At 41.6% G+C, this 20,175-nt stretch overlaps 1 protein-coding gene across 1 annotated transcript in view; it reads left to right on the top strand.

Annotated features, from left to right (window-relative positions):
- AIG1 (androgen induced 1) overlaps positions 1-6,495 on the top strand; it is a 125,276-nt gene extending 118,781 nt beyond the window's left edge. Inside the window, exons 5-6 of the mRNA XM_054629974.2 lie at positions 2,658-2,821; positions 5,857-6,495. Of these exons, the coding sequence (XP_054485949.1) occupies positions 2,658-2,821; positions 5,857-5,894 (202 nt within the window). The 3' untranslated portion in view covers positions 5,895-6,495. The remainder of the gene's footprint in view (positions 1-2,657; positions 2,822-5,856) is intronic.
- Positions 6,496-20,175: the final 13,680 nt, after the last annotated feature.

Below are 20,175 nucleotides of genomic sequence, written 5' to 3'. Positions count from 1 at the left end.
TCTTCAATTTGATCTAGTTTTTGCACTCCTAAGTAAATCTTAATGCATGCTTCCCTGTGCTTAACTAATAATGAGGTTGGATAGGAGTAAAGGCTACTGGAGTGGCAGCACTGAGGGCATTCATTAACGTTGGCAATCAACGCTCTGGTGTGGAAGCTTTATGCGAATGGTTGATCTGCCCTTTATAGTGCAGCCTCGAGAATGCCTGTATTGCAGCAGGATCAAACCCACTAAGAAAGGCCACCAGGTGAGGTTTCCATGGCAGCAGTTGTCCCTTTGCTGCTTCTGCTTGTGGTACAGACAATGCTGGAGCAGTCAGTGTGTCACTGCTCAGAGAGAGAAGGCTAATATTACTGCACCCCAGCATAGCCAGCAGCGTGCTGTGGCTCATTTTTAGAAGGATCAGGTGGGTTTGTGACTGTTGTCTCCAGAGTGGTCCCTCTCATGCTCAAAGCGATTCCGACGGTGTGGCCACTCCTGGGACAGGCAAACAACAGCTACACTGAAGGCACAAGCAGCATCACCATGCAGGGAGTGGGCTCCTGAGCTGGGCAGCAGGGAGCAGAGTATGTGAGCTCTCTGCAAAGCCTGAACTAACCAGATGTTGCTGATATGCAGGAGCTCATCACTGACTCATTGGTTTGATTGAGAAAATGCTTCCTCTTTCTAGCATAAATGTGATCTAGTAAAAGCCACTTCTACTTGGTTCGTGAAGCTGGCTACGTAGATGCCATTTAGAAGGTCCCTTGAAAAGTCCCTCTGTAAAGGTACTTTATAATCCTGGGAAGTTTTATCACACCAGAGAAAATAAGTGCAGAAAGAGACTGGCTCTTTTTCAGTCTTTTTCCTTGGAGCTTGTTTTTCACAGAATGATCATTAGGAAAAAAAAGCAAATGAAAACTGAAAAAAGTAAATGAAACTGAAAATTGTTAGGCAATAATAGACATTCCCTGCTAAGCGAACCTGGTAGCAGGGGACATCCCACTACCTTCTACCCAACTGTCTCATCTTTTTCTTTCATCAAAAGGAACAAGGTGTCCCCTGTTACCATGGGTTACACAGGAACACTTCATTTTTTCATAGATAATTTTATCTTGTCAGGTTAATTCTATCACAGAAGAATACTGGGGAAAATAACTGTAAAGTACAGAGATAATTTCCCATATGTGAACTGATTTGCAGAGAGGGGGTTTAATTGCATTTAGATCATGCAGATTAATTTACTGACACATGTAGTTTCCCAAGTGAAGTGTCCAACTGTTAAGGGTTGGGCTGTAATAAAAGCTTTTCCAAGGAGGAGAGAAGCTATGACAACCATGTACATTTCCAGGGTGATTGTTAAACAGGGATTCTGTACTCCCTGTGTGACAGAATTTTATGGTAACAGTTTTCTGTGGACTTCTCTATCTCTGCCCTTTAGGAGCCTTTGACTGTTGATCTAGTGATCAAAAATCTTCCTTAAGCAAATAGAAACATCAGCAAGTGAATCAAACCATGGAAATCCCCATGTATAACAGTCTGTGCAGCTGCTCTAGCTGTGCTTCACTGTGAGCTTTTCACTCAAATTTTCAGGTCAGAAATGAAAAGATTTACATTTTTGAAGAGAGCCCAGCAAAGCCCCAGCTTGCCTTCACTGAGCACTTTACCCAGTTAGCCTCTGAGATGTTTACTCAGTTGTTTGCCAGTATTTGCTTTTCTTAACTTCCACCTACTGGAATGTATGGGCTCTCTCTGCTCCCTCTGACTTCACCACTCACTGCATCAGATCTCAACACAAAAGCAATCTCATTAGAGGATGCAGGTGTCCACTGCAGCCACACACAGCAAAACCACACACCTGGAGTGCTTCTTCAGGTTGCACTGCAGTAAAGCTGATAGTCTGTCTCTTGAGTTAGTCTACCGACAATGTCCTCTGTATGAATGCTAAAAATCTCTGTGTCACCAGCAAAGCACCATCAATCCTTTTCCTTTACTGTATATTGGCTGTGGGGCTGGGCACTATTTTTGAGGTGTGGTTTTGTTTGGTCTTTAAAAAAAATATTTATCTTACCTAGAGAAAAATTACTAGATTCCAAATTATAGCAGGTAGCTGAAAGAAAAGGAGGGCCAATCTAAAACACAGTTGCTGAAGAAATTATTCTCCACAAGAGAATCTAAACCATATGCTTCTGGCAAACCCAAAAACTGATTACCATGTGTAGCGAGGAAAAGCAAAAGAAAAACACAAATGTGTATGAAGTGAAAGCAGGAGAACTGCAGAAAGCAGAGAGAGATGGTAGGAGAGCCTGTAGAACCCTGAATGCTTTTAGGATAAAGAACCTGCTTGGAACAGAGGCTGCTGCAGTTTCCATCTTTGGCACAAAACAAGGATTTCCTCAGAAATATAAGTGAGCAAGGAAATACCTGCCTACATCAGAAATGAAAACAGGCCAACTGTTCATAATAAATTGAAAGCAAAGCAGTAAGAATGTGGGAAATCAGTCATAGTTTCATCATTTGTGATGTCTGTTCTGGATGGGTGTGCTCCAGTTCACCTGCAACTTGCAGGCCTTTCATATAATTGCTTTTTGGGTTACAGTAGCTAAGCCTACAGACCAAGCTACTTTCGTAAAACAGGGCTGTAAGAGTCAGTGCTTGTTATTTTTGTTTTGTTTCAGGGTGTGCTGGATTCACCACGTTACAGGAGTGTGGGTGTACCCACTTCTTGAGCACCTCAGCCCAGGTGTCAAAATAATCTTTTTTGCCGCCGTTACTGTAATAATTAATGTATTCTACTTGGTGGGAGAAGTCCTGAACAACTACATCTGGGATACGCAAAAATGTGAGTATTGTTTTAGGAATATTATCTCGTGAAATACACCATCAGGACTTGAGTATGTTTCTCTGAAAGTGTAGAATGTTTTAAGCTGACTAAAACAAAGGAAAATGACAGAAGTTCCACTGAAACATCTTGCTTGCCTGCCCTTAAAAACAGACGGATGAACAGAATGTCTGCTGGAGAGCCTGATGAGCTATGAATATGTATTCTCTTTTATAACTTACAGTACTAATTTAAGAGCTCTTGGCAATTACCTGAGATGTTTACAGCCCACTTATTAGCTGATGAACCCATTAAATGCAGCTAGAATAAAGTATCATTCTGTACGAATGCCATTAATGGTAGGCTTAGACTGAGAAATGAAAATATAGTCTTTTAGTATTTTCAGGTATAAGGTACTTTCTCACCATATAAATTTACTCAGAGAAAATGAACAGGTTCTTGTCAGTGAAATAACAGGAATGAAAGATCACTTTAGTGCAGGGTAAACTTAACTGTGCAGACTCTACATCATCTATCCTGCCTAGGCCACCCATTGCTGAGGAGAGGAAAAGGGAAAATAAGAAACACAAGATTAAAAGTAGGTTCCTTTTATCTATGAAAGATGTTCTTCATTTATCAAATTGAATGAAATAAGCAAATGACGTTCATAATAGCTGCTGTGGCAAATCACAGCTGGAGGGAAAGAAATTCACATGGTAGTTAATGGCACACACAACTCCCTTTAACAAGTCCTTCAATACCAGGTAGAATCCAATGCTAGAAGCTCAAAGCAGTTTTACTTTCAGTTTGCCCATATTAGCGTCCAGGTGTAAAACGCCTTTTTGTTTTTGCTCTAGGACCATCAATCACTGGTCATAGTGTTCAAGATGGGTATTCAGTCCTCAGTGTGATGTCAAATTCACATTTATTTAACATCTTTAAGTTAATTCGGGAAAGATGTTTCCAAAAAAGGCAGCTGCAAGGAGTAATTTCACTTGACCTAAGTCCTGTATGAAGAATAATAGTGTGGTAAAGAATCACATATTCTTAACAAGTCCCTGAATAAGTAGATGGTGGAAAATCTCCTGCGCTATTCCAAAGTATACATAACAAAATCCCTGCTCCTTGCAGCCTGCTGCCCTAGAGGAGCTAACTTAGTTTCCTCACTCTCCCAACATCTTTCAAGGTTTACCCTGGCATTATTGTCCTCTCCATCATTTCCTTCACATAGATAAGGAATATTGATCCCAAGTCCTTTGTGGCTCAAGCACTTGCAAAACAGAAAATGCTGTGGGTCATGTGCTGGTTTTCTGAGCTTGAAACACTTTGCACAAACTTAACCCAAAGTGTGTGGCAGGAACACCACAAACAGCAGAGATGTAAAATTATGCCAGTCTGTCACCATGCAAGACCTGGGAAAATATTATTTGAAAACTGTACACTTAAAAGGGGCTTTTGAGCAGTAAGACTGCAAATCAAAACAGTCTGCCATAAGAAGATTTCTGGGGTGAGAAGGGGTTGTTTTGGATTTGGAGTTTTTTTATTTGCCTCTGGAGATGCATTAAATAGAACCTCACTACTGACAAAATGATTTGCAGTTAGTTTTTCCAAGTTAAACCACAAACATGGTAGGGAAGGAAAAATTTGCCCTTTGTACAAGCCAGCGTCTGTCCACAATTTTGAGGATATCTGCATTCCTGCCAAACTATTTGATGCATCTGCAGTAGAGTGCTTCAGAAGAAAGGAAAGAGGTGCTTTCAAAAAGGCAAATAAAATAGCTTTTAAAATTATTGGAAAAGTTCCTTCTAGGAGAAAGCAGAAGACATAAGTTTGGCTCTGGAGCAACATTGTAAACTATCTGTAATCTTTTGGTCCCAGTCTCTTGTTTTGGTTGTTAAACCTTTGACTGTGGCTCTCCCATTACACCGGTGTGCCAGCAACACCCAGGGCCTTTGTACTTGGGCTGCTGGCAACATGCAGACCCATTTGTCTTGGTGTTGTTCCTTTCAGCAAGGCAGCTATGCAGTTGTGATTTCTAACTGCAGATGAATCCTATTGTTTCCCATATTGGAATTCATTAACTATGTTTTTAAAGTGATTTATGGTGTACTTACTGCCTGTGCATATATTGCACTAGCAGGTGATCTTACTTGTGATTGGATTTTCCTCTCAGTATTCTCAAGATTTGCTTCTTTTTTGCCTTTGGTTATCATAAGTCTTTCTTTTCCAGCATGCAGCAGGCCTGAAAACCTCCAAAAGAAATATTTGTATTTGAGATGTCTGGCAGAGAGGGCTTAGTCAGAAGAACAATACTTTTGTCAGATACCAGTAGTAATTCATTGTCCAGGAACAGGCATATGAAATAGCTGAATGTTTCCATTGCCAGAAAAAACACAGTCTGCTGCCCAGCCCAGCATAGAAAAGAGACGTGTCCTGCAGTTAGAATAATTTCTTTAAGGAGCTGTACACTCAACTCAGCCCTCCTGATATTACTGAAATAAATGGCCACTACAAGAAGAGAAAAGCATCCTCTCAGTAGTAATTGTTTATTCTTTCTTGTACTTTTGGAAAAGGGAGATGTACCTGCAAATACTTAAAAATACAGTGTTGAAATGGAGAGGGGCTTCCAATTATTGAATTCTGAAACACAGTTATTAAAATTCTCTTTCAAACCAAGTTGTTTGCTTAGATTCAGCTATAGTAACATCTATTTTAGTTTGCTGGTAGGTAAGCAGAGCAGGTGAGGGAACTAAGTGTTCCCAGACCCCTGCAGCCATCAAAGGTTGGGTGTGCAGCAGGGGGTCAGGCTGATCTGAAAATGGGAGTGAGGGAGGGGGGATTGTGCAGTTCATTACTGGACAACCACTGCCATCAGGTGTGCAGCTGCTCTTTTCCTTCACAGCAGGTGAGGTAACACATGCAAGCAAGTTCAGGAGAAACAACATGGAAAAAGGGAAAAGAAAGATGAATGCATTAGAAGAACCTCTCTAAGCAAACCCTTCACTGGGTTGTTTTTATTGAGAGATTTTTAGAAGCTGCTCTCCATATGTTTTCAGGTATTGAAGAAGGAAGAGAAAAGCCGAAATCAGAGTGAACCATAAGAGACAACACAGAGGATTGTTTACAGCTGCATGGAAGATTTCTCATCCCAACAGAGTTTGGCCTGGAGAGGAATCTTTTGGGAAGGATGAAGTTTCATGGACCCACTTCTCAGTGCAAGGATATTTTTGGATTTTCTATGGGGGGGAAAATGATTTTAGCTAAGAATATTAATGTTTCAAACTTCAATTTCTCCATGCTTGCATGTGACATACCCATATAAGATGTATATTTATCTCCAAGGCATTCTCAACATGCGTTTCTTGAATCAAATAAGTCATTTAACCATTAAGTCATTAGATCTTTTTACTTCTGCCAAGAAAAACAATGAGTCCATTCTTTGTACTGTTTGAGAAAAGTTTTACCAGATAGGTCTAATACAAGGAAACAAAGCAATCCCATATATTTCAAATTACAGCGTAGAAGTTAATTGCATGAATGTATCTAAAGAAGAGTTCAGTCTGACTGAAATATTAATGTAACACTATGTAACAGCTGCCTTAAATTTGTAATGTTAATAATTTTACCAGTCCAGTGAAATCTTTCTTGCAGTGTTAAGATCTTAAGACCTAAATAAATATTAAATTATCCTTGCATTTCTGTTATTTCATGCTGATTTTTGAAATTTTAGATGGATTGATGGCATTTGAATGATACATTTTCAGGTTTTCCAGTGTCAACTGTAGATGATATAATTTCTACATGAGGATTTTTCTTCTTATTTTCATAGTAAAATAACAAATCCTGCATTTTCAAGTTGTAAGTTCTCAGTAGGGGGCTGGGCTGTTTGTGTTGTAAAAGGGAAAGCATTTAAGTCTTACTTCAGGAAGGCACATAAGCAAATGTTTGAAGTTAAGCATATGCCTGTTTGTATAAGGAATCAATTGCAAAGTACTAGTGATTGTTCAAATTTAACATGATTCTGTTTAACTATTAGACAATCAAGAAGTAACTCTAGTAGGCAGAAAAAAATTGTCAAGAACTAAGATAAAGTGAATAATTTTTGGCAAGAGAATATTTATTAAAAAGTAGCTTTGCGATCCAAGTATTGGTATTCATATCACATATTTTTTCATTAGTGTATTTAGTCATTTATTTTAACACAAGCAGAGCACTTTGAGTATGTATAGTGCTAATGTGTTGTTTTTAGTAACGGGACTTCTGCACAGTTTTAATACTGTTTAACAGTGTTTCTGCTCTGGAATAATTCTGGGGAAGACTATCTCCTGCAACTCATTACATTCCTCCACAGTACTTTTTAAACATATTTATGTACACACTATCATATGAAACAGCACAAGTTCAACAATGTGCTTTTTGGTTTGTTTCCTTCAAAAATAAGACTCAGTAATGATATTGGCTTTGTCTGTCCATCTGCTAGATTATTTTTAACTTGCTGATCAAGAGTTGCAAAGATTTCAAAGCTAAGCAAATTACTAGAAATTTCATGGAAATAAGTGGCCAGATAGAGAAGGAGCTCTGCTAATGATCCTACAGAGGGAGAGGACAGGACACACAAAACCAGTAGAATTTGGAAGCAAATGGCCATAGCCATGAGGCCTTGCAGTAAGGATATTATGTTCGGCTGTTCCTGAATTCCTCATTAGATGTGCACAATGTTACTTGCTTTTAAAACTCAGAAAGGAAAGAAGGCATGGATTCATTCATGTTCAGTGAGCTAGGAACTGTTTAAAGTCACTACTTCTGAAAGCTGTGGTAGCACATGAAAGTAGTGGTGGACAATGAGTGTTCTGGGGGATCTGACTGTACTTTCCAACAGCAGCAACTGTGGCTTAGGGCAGGAAGCCTGAAGCACAAATCCTGTTGACTTTTTGTCATATGAAGAATTTGCATAACCTATAGTCTGCTGTTAAGTCTAGACCATTTTTTTTTTAAATTTTATTTCACGGGTATTGTTTCCTTCACAGAATTCCAGAATTCATTCTGATGGGAAGAATGTGTTAAATAAAAATAAGAAAATGCCACACAGCTGTACCCATTCTGCTAGAGCACACTCTGCTCATGTCTGCTCTATATATGGCACCATTGAATACTGAATATCTGAGATCTCAAAAACAGACATTGATGGAAAGATTCCTCCTTCTCAGGAAGTTTTGTACCTGCTCAAGATAGGTTTTTCTTCTTATACCATGTCATTATATGCAATATAGAAAATAGAGTAAGAATATAAAGAGAACAGAGCTGTCAGAGATCAGGATTGCATAGATAAATCCATAGGTAGGTGTCCAAGTGAAAGAAGGCTCCCTTTCAGAGGTATAGCATAGGCATGCTTAAAGTTGTCAATCCTCATATCTGTTAATTTGTGAATATTCAGCACCTGAAGAAAATAGACACCAAGCTTAGATCTCAGTTAAGCCCCTGAGATTGGCAGTGTTAGCCAAAGGCAATATATGTGACACAAAACGTGGTGGGTTTCATTTGGTTTAAGAAAATTTATAGTATTCCAAGAAGGTTTGAACTCCATTTGTCTTCTCACATCTCAAAAAGTTCTCCACCTCCTGTGAGCTTTGAATCATCGTACTTAAAGTCAAAAGCATTTTAGAGCATTAAATCCAGCCTCTGATGTATGAACCATGATATAAATAACTTGGGGGCCTGTGTACCCAGAGAGCACTCTTCTAGACTGTGATCATTCCCTTTAGGATTACACAATCCATCATTCTTAAGAAAGATGATGGATGAATGATGACTAAAATAAAAGTCACTTGTAAACTTGCCAAATTTCAACCATCTTGGCTGAAATTGTCCCTGAAAGGTATTTCTCTTGGGGGAACTATTTTTTTGGTGGAAAGCTTTTTGTCAGAACAAGTAATTTATTTCCAAGTGAAAGTCTATGAAAAAAAAAAAGTCTAGAAAACTTTTCTCTAGTTTTGTTGTGGAACTTAGTCTGAGGACAACATTTATGTTTGCAGCTTTTCTGAATTTATGAGGAATATCCATTTGTCTTTGTCCAAATTTTAGGAAAAATAATAAGCCTGCATTTCCCTGTAGTGCACAGGTAATTCTCCAGAGTGTTTATTATCTTTGGGAATAATTAAAGTTGTGGCTGAATAGGATTTTCTCTGCCATCCCTGGTCTGTTGATCCTCTCCATGCCTTGACTACCCAAGACACAGACCAGAATGGGGAAGCCACTTTGCCTCCCATGTATTGTCAATACTTCCCCAGAGCTGATGCAAATAAAGCTGCATCGAAGTGTGAGGGAAGCCAAGCTTTAATGACAACCTGAGCAATGAGAATAGGTTCTAGATGGATGAACTAAGTGAAAAAAACTCTAGCTTTTCCCTTGAGGACTGCAATAAAATGAAATTAGTAGTGTTTGCTATGTTATAGCTGTGATGATAAACCACATAGAAAACTGTGTGAAGGAATCATTAGTTTTGTTGTCGGAGAAGAGTGCAGTGTGCAGTAAATAAGGAAGGCTGCCACACCTTGAACCATGAGGAGAAAACAAAATACAGTTTCATCATTCAGTGAGCACCATCCATCAAGTGTTACGAATGAGGTACAGGAAAAAATGTTGTGTGATCATCTAATTAAAGGCAATATCATTATTCATACTCACAAGGGGCCAAATTAAGGTTGAACAGACAGCCTAAATGCTGACATTACCTCACTCCTCAATACCCAACTTTTCAAACTTAGTAATCTCTTTTTTTAGTAATAGAACACAAAATAGAGGGTTAGAAAAAAAGGCTGGTTAGAAAGTCTAGCACCATGTTGTCATGAATTTCATTGTGACTAAGTCCCCTATTTGGCTTTAGAAAGCTCATCCTGACTTTCTGCCTGCATGTAGCTGCCCCAAAACACGTATTCATAGTTCCCATACCATTCTGTTACAAAGGCTTTGCCATAATTTGCAAACTTGTGCCACAATCTCAACATTAAATTATTTCAATCTGTGATTTGGCTTGTGTGGGATAAAACTGTAATTTGATGTCTTTGTATAGCAACCATTGCCTTATTTTAAAGGAAAATGAAAAATATTTTCCCTATTTTTCCCTAGTCTTTGCTTCTCTGCCCATGGGAGTAATATTAGCAAAATCACTACCAGTGCATGTCAAAGCCACTTGGCCACTGAGTAGACTGACAAATGGCTCACCATTCTGCAGGCTCCAGGGGGCAGTTTCTAGTGGCAGTGTATAACTCAGGCACTTCTCAGTTCATTTTTCCTATTGAATTTGCTTTTCAAAGACTACTTCAAATCCTAACAATAATTTATTCTTTGCCTTTTATTTTCTACAAGGATTGGTCGGTCTGCTCTGATTTGCACTTCAGTAGCCTTTGAAGACTCAGATACCATTAGAGTAAACACTGAAAAGATTCATCATCTAAAACATGAGCCGATGTATAGTCCTGAAGAGACCATGAGCCTGAGACGAGCGCCACCAAGGCAGGTTGGATGTTCCTGCCCTGGGAGTAAAGGAGCAAGCAATAGAAGAGGTGTAGGTGAGGTCACCTCTGAATGCAGACTTAGAGAAGTGCTACTAATGCTATCTTTTAATGCCCTCTGTTGTCATGTGAGTAGGGTCAAACGTTGGTGACAGGTGTCTTCTGTCTGCAGCAGCATAAGAAAGTTCCTGATCAAAGCCTGGTGCATCCTAGTAGAGGAGGTAATCTCCACTAGGGTACCCCACTGCTCTGCTCCTGTGGTTCAGAGCTTCACCTGCTGCTGTGGCCAGATGGTTAAACTGGGGTCACAGGTGTTGCTGGGAAGGGCAGAAACCTGGGATTTTGACTACTGCCAAAGTCACAGGGAAGAAAAGAACATCTGGAAGTTTGGCTGGTCAGCTCTCTACAGTAGCAATGATATCTCTCTCCTCTTTTTAAAGCAAGAACAAAGGGAGAATGAAACTAAACTGGAAAGTAAAAGGATGTAGCTGTTGAGGTCTGTTTAGAAAAGTTCTTGGGCACATCCTGACCTCACAGCACGTGCACTGGTGCCTTTTGATTGCAGGGGCTTTGCTGAATGAGGGGGCAAGTGGACTGGCAGGTGGGGCATTTTTGTGTTGTGCTTCTAATGATGTAATGACAGGGGTTTGGGCTTAGAGTGAAAATATGCATTTTGAGCATAGCTACTTCCTCTTGCTTGTATTATTTAAGTAACTAGGAAGAACAGAACTGCCCAATTTGCAGACCACAAACATGAAATATATTTAGCGTATATTCTCCAAAATGAGCAATTTTATTTTTATCAAAATGCACTCTGTTTTGTTCAAGTAACAGATGGAAATCAATGGGTTTTAATGTAACCCAGAAGAGCAAGTTGTAGTTTTATTCCCTTAAGTACCCCTTTGTTGTTCAGACCACAGCTGTAAAGGGATTTGAACCTCATCGCAATAAATGCCAGTACAGAAATTTGAAAGGTAGGCCACAGACTTCGTGGCCCACTGGAGAAGGTATCTGCTGTTCCTTAGAGTTGTGTAAAATGAGACAGAAATGAAATAACATCTTTTTTTGTGTTATTAATGTCATAACTAGCCATGGTGTTCAAATTCAGCATTTTATATATAGCTTGTGTATTAAAAAATAAACGTCTACCATTAGGCTGGAGAAGTATCTCTGCAGTGTGCATTCTGAATATAGAGATTGCTATAGTGCAGTCAGTTCTAGGACTGAATTTCTCTTTGCTTTCTATTATGCAGATAGGCCCCTCTGTATGTGTATTGTGTAGATAGAAGTTCGACACACACATGGACACATATATATATACACATATGTATACACACAGGATCTTCTGCAGAAACAAATGATGACAGTTGGATGTTAAATGGCAGGTACTTACTTTACAGGGGAAGAAATCAGGCACTGTGGAAGGCATCATTTTTGACAGGGGCAGTAATGCCACCATAACTCCAAACTGACAGCCCTTGTTGTCCTCCTACTTTTCTCCTGGGAATAAGGCTGGTCAGCTGCTGGCCATCCTGCCCAAAGCAACAGAAACAGTCTGTGTCTGCAGGCAGAACAGTGCCTGGCTAGCTGTCTATATATAATTTTCTTAGCTTATTTACTATGTCCAATACAATAAGTCGTTCTTATATAATAATGGTTCTCAGTTTGGCTCTGAAGTTTACACCTGACAGATTAAATGGGATAAAAGAGAGGGAGGTCACCCCTCTTCTGTGACTGGTATTAAACTGAAAAACCATTCTCTAGAGAATGGAGTGGCTTAACAGGAGTGCTGTTAGTCATAGAGTAGGAAGAGGCATTTAGTCACACAATACTTAGTGAGGCAGCAAAATTACGATAATGGAGGACCTCAACTACCTGTGCGTATTCTGGCCAAGAGTTACCATGAAACAAGTTATGAAGAGGGAATTTCTTGAATCTTCGTATCATGGAATGGAGTGCACCAAGGCAAGGAGGGCTTTCAAGCATGGGTGAAGCTTAGGAGATGGCTCATTGGAGATGTAATCGTAGCTGAGCCACTAAGCAATACTGACCACAACATAATTAGATTCACCTGCTTGGGATATCATGAGGTCCTGGCTCCTTTGGCACCATGTAAGGTACCAAGCTTTGTACAGTAACCCTAAACACTGGGGAAGAGAGGTGGAGAGTTCAGGAATGTGGGTGGGAGAAAGATGGAAGAAGATGTTACCATCCAAAGGTTACCTGCCTCCAGCAGACAGTTGTACAAAGGAGCCCCCTTGGCACAAACAATGGGAGCTTTTGCCATCCAATGGGAATGTTTTGCAGTGAATGAATGCTTATTAGGCAGCTCTGGGGAGTTGTGTAAAAAGGCAGCCAAGAGAGGATAAAACAACCTGGTTAGAAAAATTACCTTGCCTAGGTGTAGCCCACAGTTAGGTGCATACAGTCCAGAGAGAGCACTCCGTCAAAATGGGTTTTGGTCTCTTTCTGCCAAGGCCTTAGAATTGTGCAGGATTTTGAGCCCATTCCTTGGAGAAGGGGTTTACTGAGGCCAACCTGTCTGCAGAAATGGTGCAATAGACATCCTGCCAAGGACGGCACAGTGTGTAAAATCCCAGGTCTGAGGGGAAAGTATGCAGGCACATGACAGTATATTGTGGTACTTTTAATGTCAGAACCACTGGTGGGATAGCTGTAGTTAGAGACACACATAAATACATTGGTATCATTATATTCCAAGTCCTTCTAGCATTGCAGAGGTTTTGAAAGGAGCCACAATTCTGACTAGGCAGTAAGCTTGGAAAGAGGTCCACTGGATGGACCTATCATACAATCAAACCAAGAGCACTTGTAAAGTCAAGCACCTGGCTGTCACTGCAGTCAGGGTTACAGACATGGGTGTCACCGCACAGTGTTGCAGCCTCCCGTTTGTGGTGGCCCACAGCTCAGCCCTGTGTGATGTGTAGTGCTTTTCCTACATTGGGAAGTCCAAACAGCCAAAGCCATCCCAGGGGTTAGCCAGACCCTGCCTGCAAACAAGTATTCTGCTCTGCTTGTGAACTCAGCTCCCACGGAGGGTAGCATATATACTGGCATGTGCCATAGGAATGGTTGATGTGTGTGTCTGGAGATTTCAGGCTAACTCAAAGCAAAAAATAAATAAAAAACCCAAAAGAAAAGAGATGTAAGTCTTTGCTTAATAGAGCATTAATTATGCAGGTACTGAAAGATTTCTAGTCCCTTTCAGCCCTCAGAATTTAGATTCTGCTGGATATACTTAATTTTTTAAAGCCCTCTACATTTTGCAGTTTACACATTTGCATAGCGTAGGACTACTGTCAGGAACATATATCTACAGATCTGGGGCAGGAGCTGTTCTCATCATTACAGTGGGATGGAAAAGAGAAAACAGTTCAAAGGAGGAGGATGGGGGAAGGGAAGCATTTCCATATATTTTTTAAGGAATCATAAAGACACACAGGCAAGTGTGTCAATCATGAGACACAGTTCTCTCTTTAATATTGTCAGGAACACAAAAGTTCACAGAGCACATGTGTGAGAGGGTGCTGTGCTGCCTTGACTACATGATCTGCATGATACATGTCAGAAGATGGGAATGTTGCTATGGCAATTCTTCTCTCTCCTGAATACTAAGTTGTCGAAGAAGCCAGTTCACAGTCAGGCAGGCTCGCTTATGAACTTGCCTACTTGAAAATGCTAAATACTATTTATAGCTTCTCTTGCAAGGAGACAACATTGTTTTCTGCCCTGGCCTCTTAAGACCCTGTGCCCCAGCCCTCCAATATTCCTGATGTTTATGTGATTTGGAAGCTGCTGAGGACAGAGATTTAACTGAATTTTGTGCTGGAGAGTGTTGGGGTTTTCCCTTGGCTTATACAATGTCCTTCAATTTTCATCTTGCTAAGAAAGCAACAGACGGATGGGTCTTTCTGCATTTCCAAAAGTCATCTTGCTGTGTTTAAAAAGTTCTGGATTGAGTACTTTACTTTCAGTCTGCAGAATAGTAACCTGTTTTCTCTAATGCTTCCCCCTGGCCGGACAGCAAGAGAGGGACTGGCAGCCTGTTGGTGCCCCCTACCAATTTTTTCACTGGGTGACCCTTAGAACCCATCCTGTCCTTGCTTCTGTTATGGAGCCATTCCCACTGTGCTGTGTGGGTGCTGCCATGGGAAAGGGATGCCTGCACTGACAGCTCTCCTACTGCACCTGTGATTTCCCTTAGAAATAATGCTCTGTGCTCCTTCCTTCCCTAAAAACCTGTATAATAGCACTGCTTCGTGGAAGCAAAGCAGCTTTGTTGTAGAGGTGGCAGACTTCAGTAGATCCTTCAGGGATTCCTGTATTACAGTGTCTCCCAATGTCCATGTTGTATCATGTTTTCTGGTAGCAGTCTCTGTTTTCAGCTATTTTCCTTTAACCTAAGTTTCATTTTGTAGATTGGAATATTCCTCACTAGGAAATTCTACATGTCTGATTCAGGCTAAATTTTCTAAGATGGCTCAGGCACTCCAAAACTGAAGATAAGCAAAACCAGACTGCATTGTCCATATTAAAAAAAAATTTCCTTCAAATTCAAATTAGCTGATCATACTGGTTTTATCTTGGGCTTTTTTCTTTTTTTTTTCTTTTCTCTTTTTTTTTTTTTCTTTTTTTTTTCTTTTTTTTTTTTTTAATGGGGATGGATACTGCTGTAGAAAACTCTGCAGGTAGGTAGAATGTAAAATCCTGATCTGATATGCTGTAAATTAATCCAGACAACATAGGAAGAAAAAAACAGTTTCTCTGCTTACCTGTGTGATGCTGGGTATTTTACTTAATTTTACTCCCTCACAGTTCTTCTTTTATAGTTTGATGTGTTTATTTAGCACCTCCCATGGGCTCTAAAAGTACTAAAACAAATGGGTTCTGCAAGAGCAAATGATCAAGGCAAAGGTGCCATTGAAAATGATGACAATTTGTTTACCAAAGTACTCCAATACCCACCTCAAACAGAAAATGTACCCAGCATCTGGATTTGATCCTTCAGTGATCAGTTAAAGAATAGCAAAGCAAACAGAAAACACAATCATCTGTCACAGAGAGAAATGTGATCAAAAGAACAATAAAAGATCATTTTAATGTCCAATTCCAATAAGACAACAGAACTCTCAGACAAGTCACAGGTTCACGTACAAGAAGAGACTTTTGCAAATACAGGACATCTTTGGAAACTGCAGGAGCAGATGCTCTCCAGAGAAATGTGTCTTCTTGATATAGCATTCATTTGCACCTGTAAGAACAAGAAATAAGTGGAAGAATTTCAAAATCAAGCCTTGACTCTGTAACACATATGCAGGCATAATTTAGATCACCCAAAAATGTCAATGACTTAATGATTTATTTTATGTCTTGTTTCTGCTGTGCTCATCAAGAGAGCATTACTTAGTCCAGCTGGTCTGAGGATTTTGATACCCATGGTTCTCAGAGGCAGGGATTCAAACCACATTGGCCAGTACAGAGATGTCAAAAAGTTTCCATAGTGCAAGGGACACAGAAATGAAAAGTATTTGCTGGTTTAGAGGGATTAACAAAGAGAGGTCGATTAGCAGCTTGCAGCTATCCAGACCTATGGTTCTTAAACTATGCTCTCTTTTCTTTTCCATCTGAGCCCATTTTGTTTCCAGAGATTTAATGGACGAACCTGAGAAGCCACTCCTGCTGCAGGTACTTTCCATGTTTCTGAGTGAGCAGGCCAAGAAAAACAGCAGACCAAGATAATTTTCCTACAGAGTTCCACACCAGCTAGAGAAGGATGATGAAGTGCAGAAGATTTGCTGACAGCACAGCTCTCTCTGTTGAAGGGGACTGGCATGTGCTGCTTTCTTACAGGCAGGATTGCCCCCAGGTCAGAGCGTTGTGCTGCTGCAGCTTGCCCAGAGCAGCTGTAGATGTCATATCTGAAAGACTGAAAAGCTTAAAATTCCCTGCTCAAAGAGCAGCTTTTGCCTCGTGCTGCCTGAAGCTATGCATGACCACAAAGCCTCATCTGGGATGTGACCATGAGGGCTTCCTGAAACAGCCGTGCTGCTTGCAGGCTGCCTCTAGTGACCACAGTGTGATCCCTTTGCTTTCCCCACTGCAGCTGAGGATCACTTGCCCATCCCTGGAACAGCTACTCTGCATTCACAGCCATGAAAAACCACAGGAGCTGGAGTAAACCGAGATTTATTCAGAAAGAGGGTCTGAATCCAATTAGAGCAAAATAAACAGTCAACATGACACATTTCCTTCTCACCTCTGCAGAAGCTAATCTAGCTGATCCCTTTGTGTTGTAACAGGAAAATCCCTGATACCTTACAGCTCCACAGCTGGAGGACACGGCACAGGCAGCAAACACCAGCTGGGCCTCCAGCCCACCCAGCTCTGCCTTTGGCACTGCGAGCCAGCAGCTGCCTCGGGTGCCTCCTCAAACTTTCTGCTAGAGAGCCTACAGGCAAGCGCTGACTTGGGGCCACATCTCATTTTCTTTTCCCAAATAAGCATTCTGCTTTGCTGCTGTGATGCAAGTTTCCTAAATAAGATATTCTGGGAAAGAGATCTTCCTGTGTGCCTTTGAGAGGAGACAGTCCTTTCTTTCGGGAGGCATGGCATTCTCACAGGCTGCACTGACATCCTGTGGTACGACTTCCCCGCCTGGAAAGGGACAGCTTTGCCCCTCCATGTCCCGTCTCTGCAAGTAAGTCACTCTTGCATCCAAACCCTTTGGGAGGGGAAGGGGCACCTGCCTCCTTGCTGGGTCCAGCACCAGCTCCTGCCCACTGTGCCTGGCAGGCACAGCTCCTGATGTCGCCTCAGCCGCCACTCATCCTGCCACCACCGGCCTGGGAGTGAGGGACCAGCCCCCCGCCCCATTTTGGCATCTGAATCACTGCCCACAGCATCAGGGCTGTGCGAGCATGAGCTGTAGTGACACAGCACTGGGTGCGGTGTTGCTGGAAGGGTGGGAGGTTTTTTAAGGGAAAAAATGATGAAAATCCCTCACACCCCCACCCCCCTGCACCCCCGACCTCCTCTGCCCACAGGGCACTGAGCCCTGCCATGGGGTGGCCAGGGGCTGCAGCAAGCTGCATCCCTCAGCCCAGGCTAAGGCACTGTGGTGCAAAATAGCACCCAGCCCCTCAGAAGGCGAGTTTAATTTTACTTCCCCTTGGAGAATAGCGTTAATCCGGAACTTTTTAGGCACCACTCGATCAGCTGAATTACAGCTATTAGCTTTGGACTCTAGGCATTTTTATGAGATATTAGTTCCAGGGCTTGTGGTTTGGCATGGAAAGCATATTATTCACACACAAAACAACTGCATTAAAATAACATTAGGAATCTGGCTTAAACTGACAAAACCTAGGAAACTCAGAATTAAGGCTGAAAGTATGTCCTTAACTCACCCACTGCGTGCCCGTGTGGCCGCCTGGGCGGTGTGTTGGCCCTGCTGCCTCCAGCTGAGCCATACTCCCATCGCTGTTCCAGGGAGGAAACAGGCTGCACCACCCCTGGGAGCAGCAATCCCACCTTGTGCCTTGGAGCCCTCATCCACTCAGACAAGTTTTAGGATTTACATGTAATGCAACTTTTTTTCTGTGCATCTCAACCTAGAGCTGGGTTTCCTCCCCTGTCACCAGCGCCACTGTGGTCAGAGCAAAAGCTGCACACAGCTGTGGAGGCTGGATGGAGGCAACACCATCCCCGAGAGAGGCAGATGGGCCTTTCTGCAAGCTGCTGGGGAAAAGCCCTTGGCTCAGAAAATGCCTTCTAATGCTCACTTTGTGGATCACCTCACTATGAGGGAGCTGAAGCCAAGAAGTAGTGTGAAGACACAGGTTGCTGTCACTGGAGCTGGGGAGGTGTGGGGGGAAACTTGTGCAGGAATTGTCCCAACTGGCTCCTCTTTTTCAGGGCTTTCGGTCATGGGAAGTGACACTACACACACAGAAATTTGTGTCACAGCATCCAGTAGATGAAAAACAAGGGAGCATCCCTAAAAGGGTCACATAGCAGGTCAAAAAGGAGCAGTGCTGTGAGCATTCCTGGTCTGAACATCTGCTGTGCTCCAGTTTTTCTCCCAGAGCCCTGCCCTTGATCATGGGACACAAATATCCAAATGCTCTCCTGGGCCCTGGCTCTCCAGAAGGTGCCTCTGAGCTGTGGAAAAGGCGATCTCAACTGCAGCGTGCTCGCTGCAAGAGCAAACAAACAAAGCAGCAGCCTCAGCGGAAACACAGCTCACATCATCCAAGAAATGAATTACTACAGGCCTCTAGGAAGGACTGATCTGCTCAATCCTGGAGCATAGCTCATTTTTAAGATGTTCTTCCTCCGTGGCCAAATATTTGCCTCCACATGGCAGCAAAATCAGCTCCTCTAAAGCCCTGTTTGAAATAAGCTTCACTTCTGCCCTACCCATTCCTTTTATTTAGGAGCTCTGCTGTTCTGTAGGAAAAAATCCAAGATGCTCATGCATGAGGGATCTCTCAAGAATAAACCACATTAAAAAGAAAAAATCCAGAAGGCAGCAGCTAAAGAAAAAAATATTGTGTTGAAGTTGCAAGGTTGTCACATTGCTCTGTAAAAGGGGGTGCACCTTAACCATATTGGGTGTGATTTTTTTTTCCTCTCAGTGAGGTGAGAAATACATTTACTATTCCCATCTTGGAAGCAAAATAAATAGAATAATTATTTCCTTTCCCAGCAAAGGAAAATGAAGCTGAGCTTTTAAAAGCTGTGCTTTTTACTTGCATGCCTTAAACCAACATATTCCCTCGCTGGCTGGCATTTGCAACAGACCACAAACACATTGCTACACGTGGCACCAAATTTGTGTTTCAGGTCAGAATTGAGATGTTCTGGTGATAAATGAGAGATGCTTGTTCTATGGACATCTTGTCCCAGAAACACTGTAGCTAAATTTACCATAGAGCACTACCAGTTTAATTCTTCCTTAGGAGGTTTTTTAATGAAGGAGAAAAAAAAAAAGTTGATTGTTCTGGAACCATTCTCTAAACATAATTTGGGACCTTAGTATGAGGCCACCTTGGTCTTCTTTAAAAGCTGGTGGGTGTCTCCATGTATCTCAGAGTACAGACAGCATGGATGTTTACCACTTCTGAAAGATGAGTTTGAAATGAGCAGGTGTTGCACAACATAAGGGTTGTGTCACCCTCATCCTTCGGATCTCATGAGACAGACACTCAGAGCTGGGCCAGTGTGCATACATGCAGAGCATTTCCAGAAAATTATGGAATATAGGCCAGGATGGGTTTTCAGGTGTCACAGGGAAGGGTCTCTTAACTTGCCCATGCACATCTGCAATCCTCACAAAAAAATTTTACCAGAAAATAAAAATAAGTTGAGACTGCAGGTGTGTGTATTTTATTAAGCCCACTGTGCCCCTTGCAGAAAATGGTTGAAACGGGAGATGATTGTTTCCATATTAAGGAAGCCTTAAGAATGACTGACAAGATCCACTTTTGCAGTTTTTATTTCTGCCAATCAAATCACTGAGGACAACAGTGAATAGTGCATATTTAGAAAATGTATTTTTAAAGTTGGGCTTTGACTGAACAGTCTCTACTTCATGAGAAACTGAAGCCTTCCCTTCCCAGCAAGCTGTGACTTAAAGACAGCAAGTGAAAGAGGAAACAAACCAAAGGTATAATAAAGAAACAAAACTATAAAGAAAAAAAAAAAGTGGTCTTGCCAAATGGGCACCAGCACCCTACACCCTTTTTTCAGGCTTGGGAGCAAACTAGATGCTCATGTATGAGGACAGAGATCAGAAAGAATAGGTAAGGAAGAAGAGACAGTGTGGTAACCCTGTATGTTAGG

Source organism: Agelaius phoeniceus, chromosome 3 (genome assembly GCF_051311805.1).
Source record: "Agelaius phoeniceus isolate bAgePho1 chromosome 3, bAgePho1.hap1, whole genome shotgun sequence".
In the NCBI taxonomy this organism is placed as follows: domain Eukaryota; kingdom Metazoa; phylum Chordata; class Aves; order Passeriformes; family Icteridae; genus Agelaius; species Agelaius phoeniceus.
Note: the sequence above shows the minus strand (reverse complement) of the source record. Positions and strands in the feature narration are given on the sequence as shown.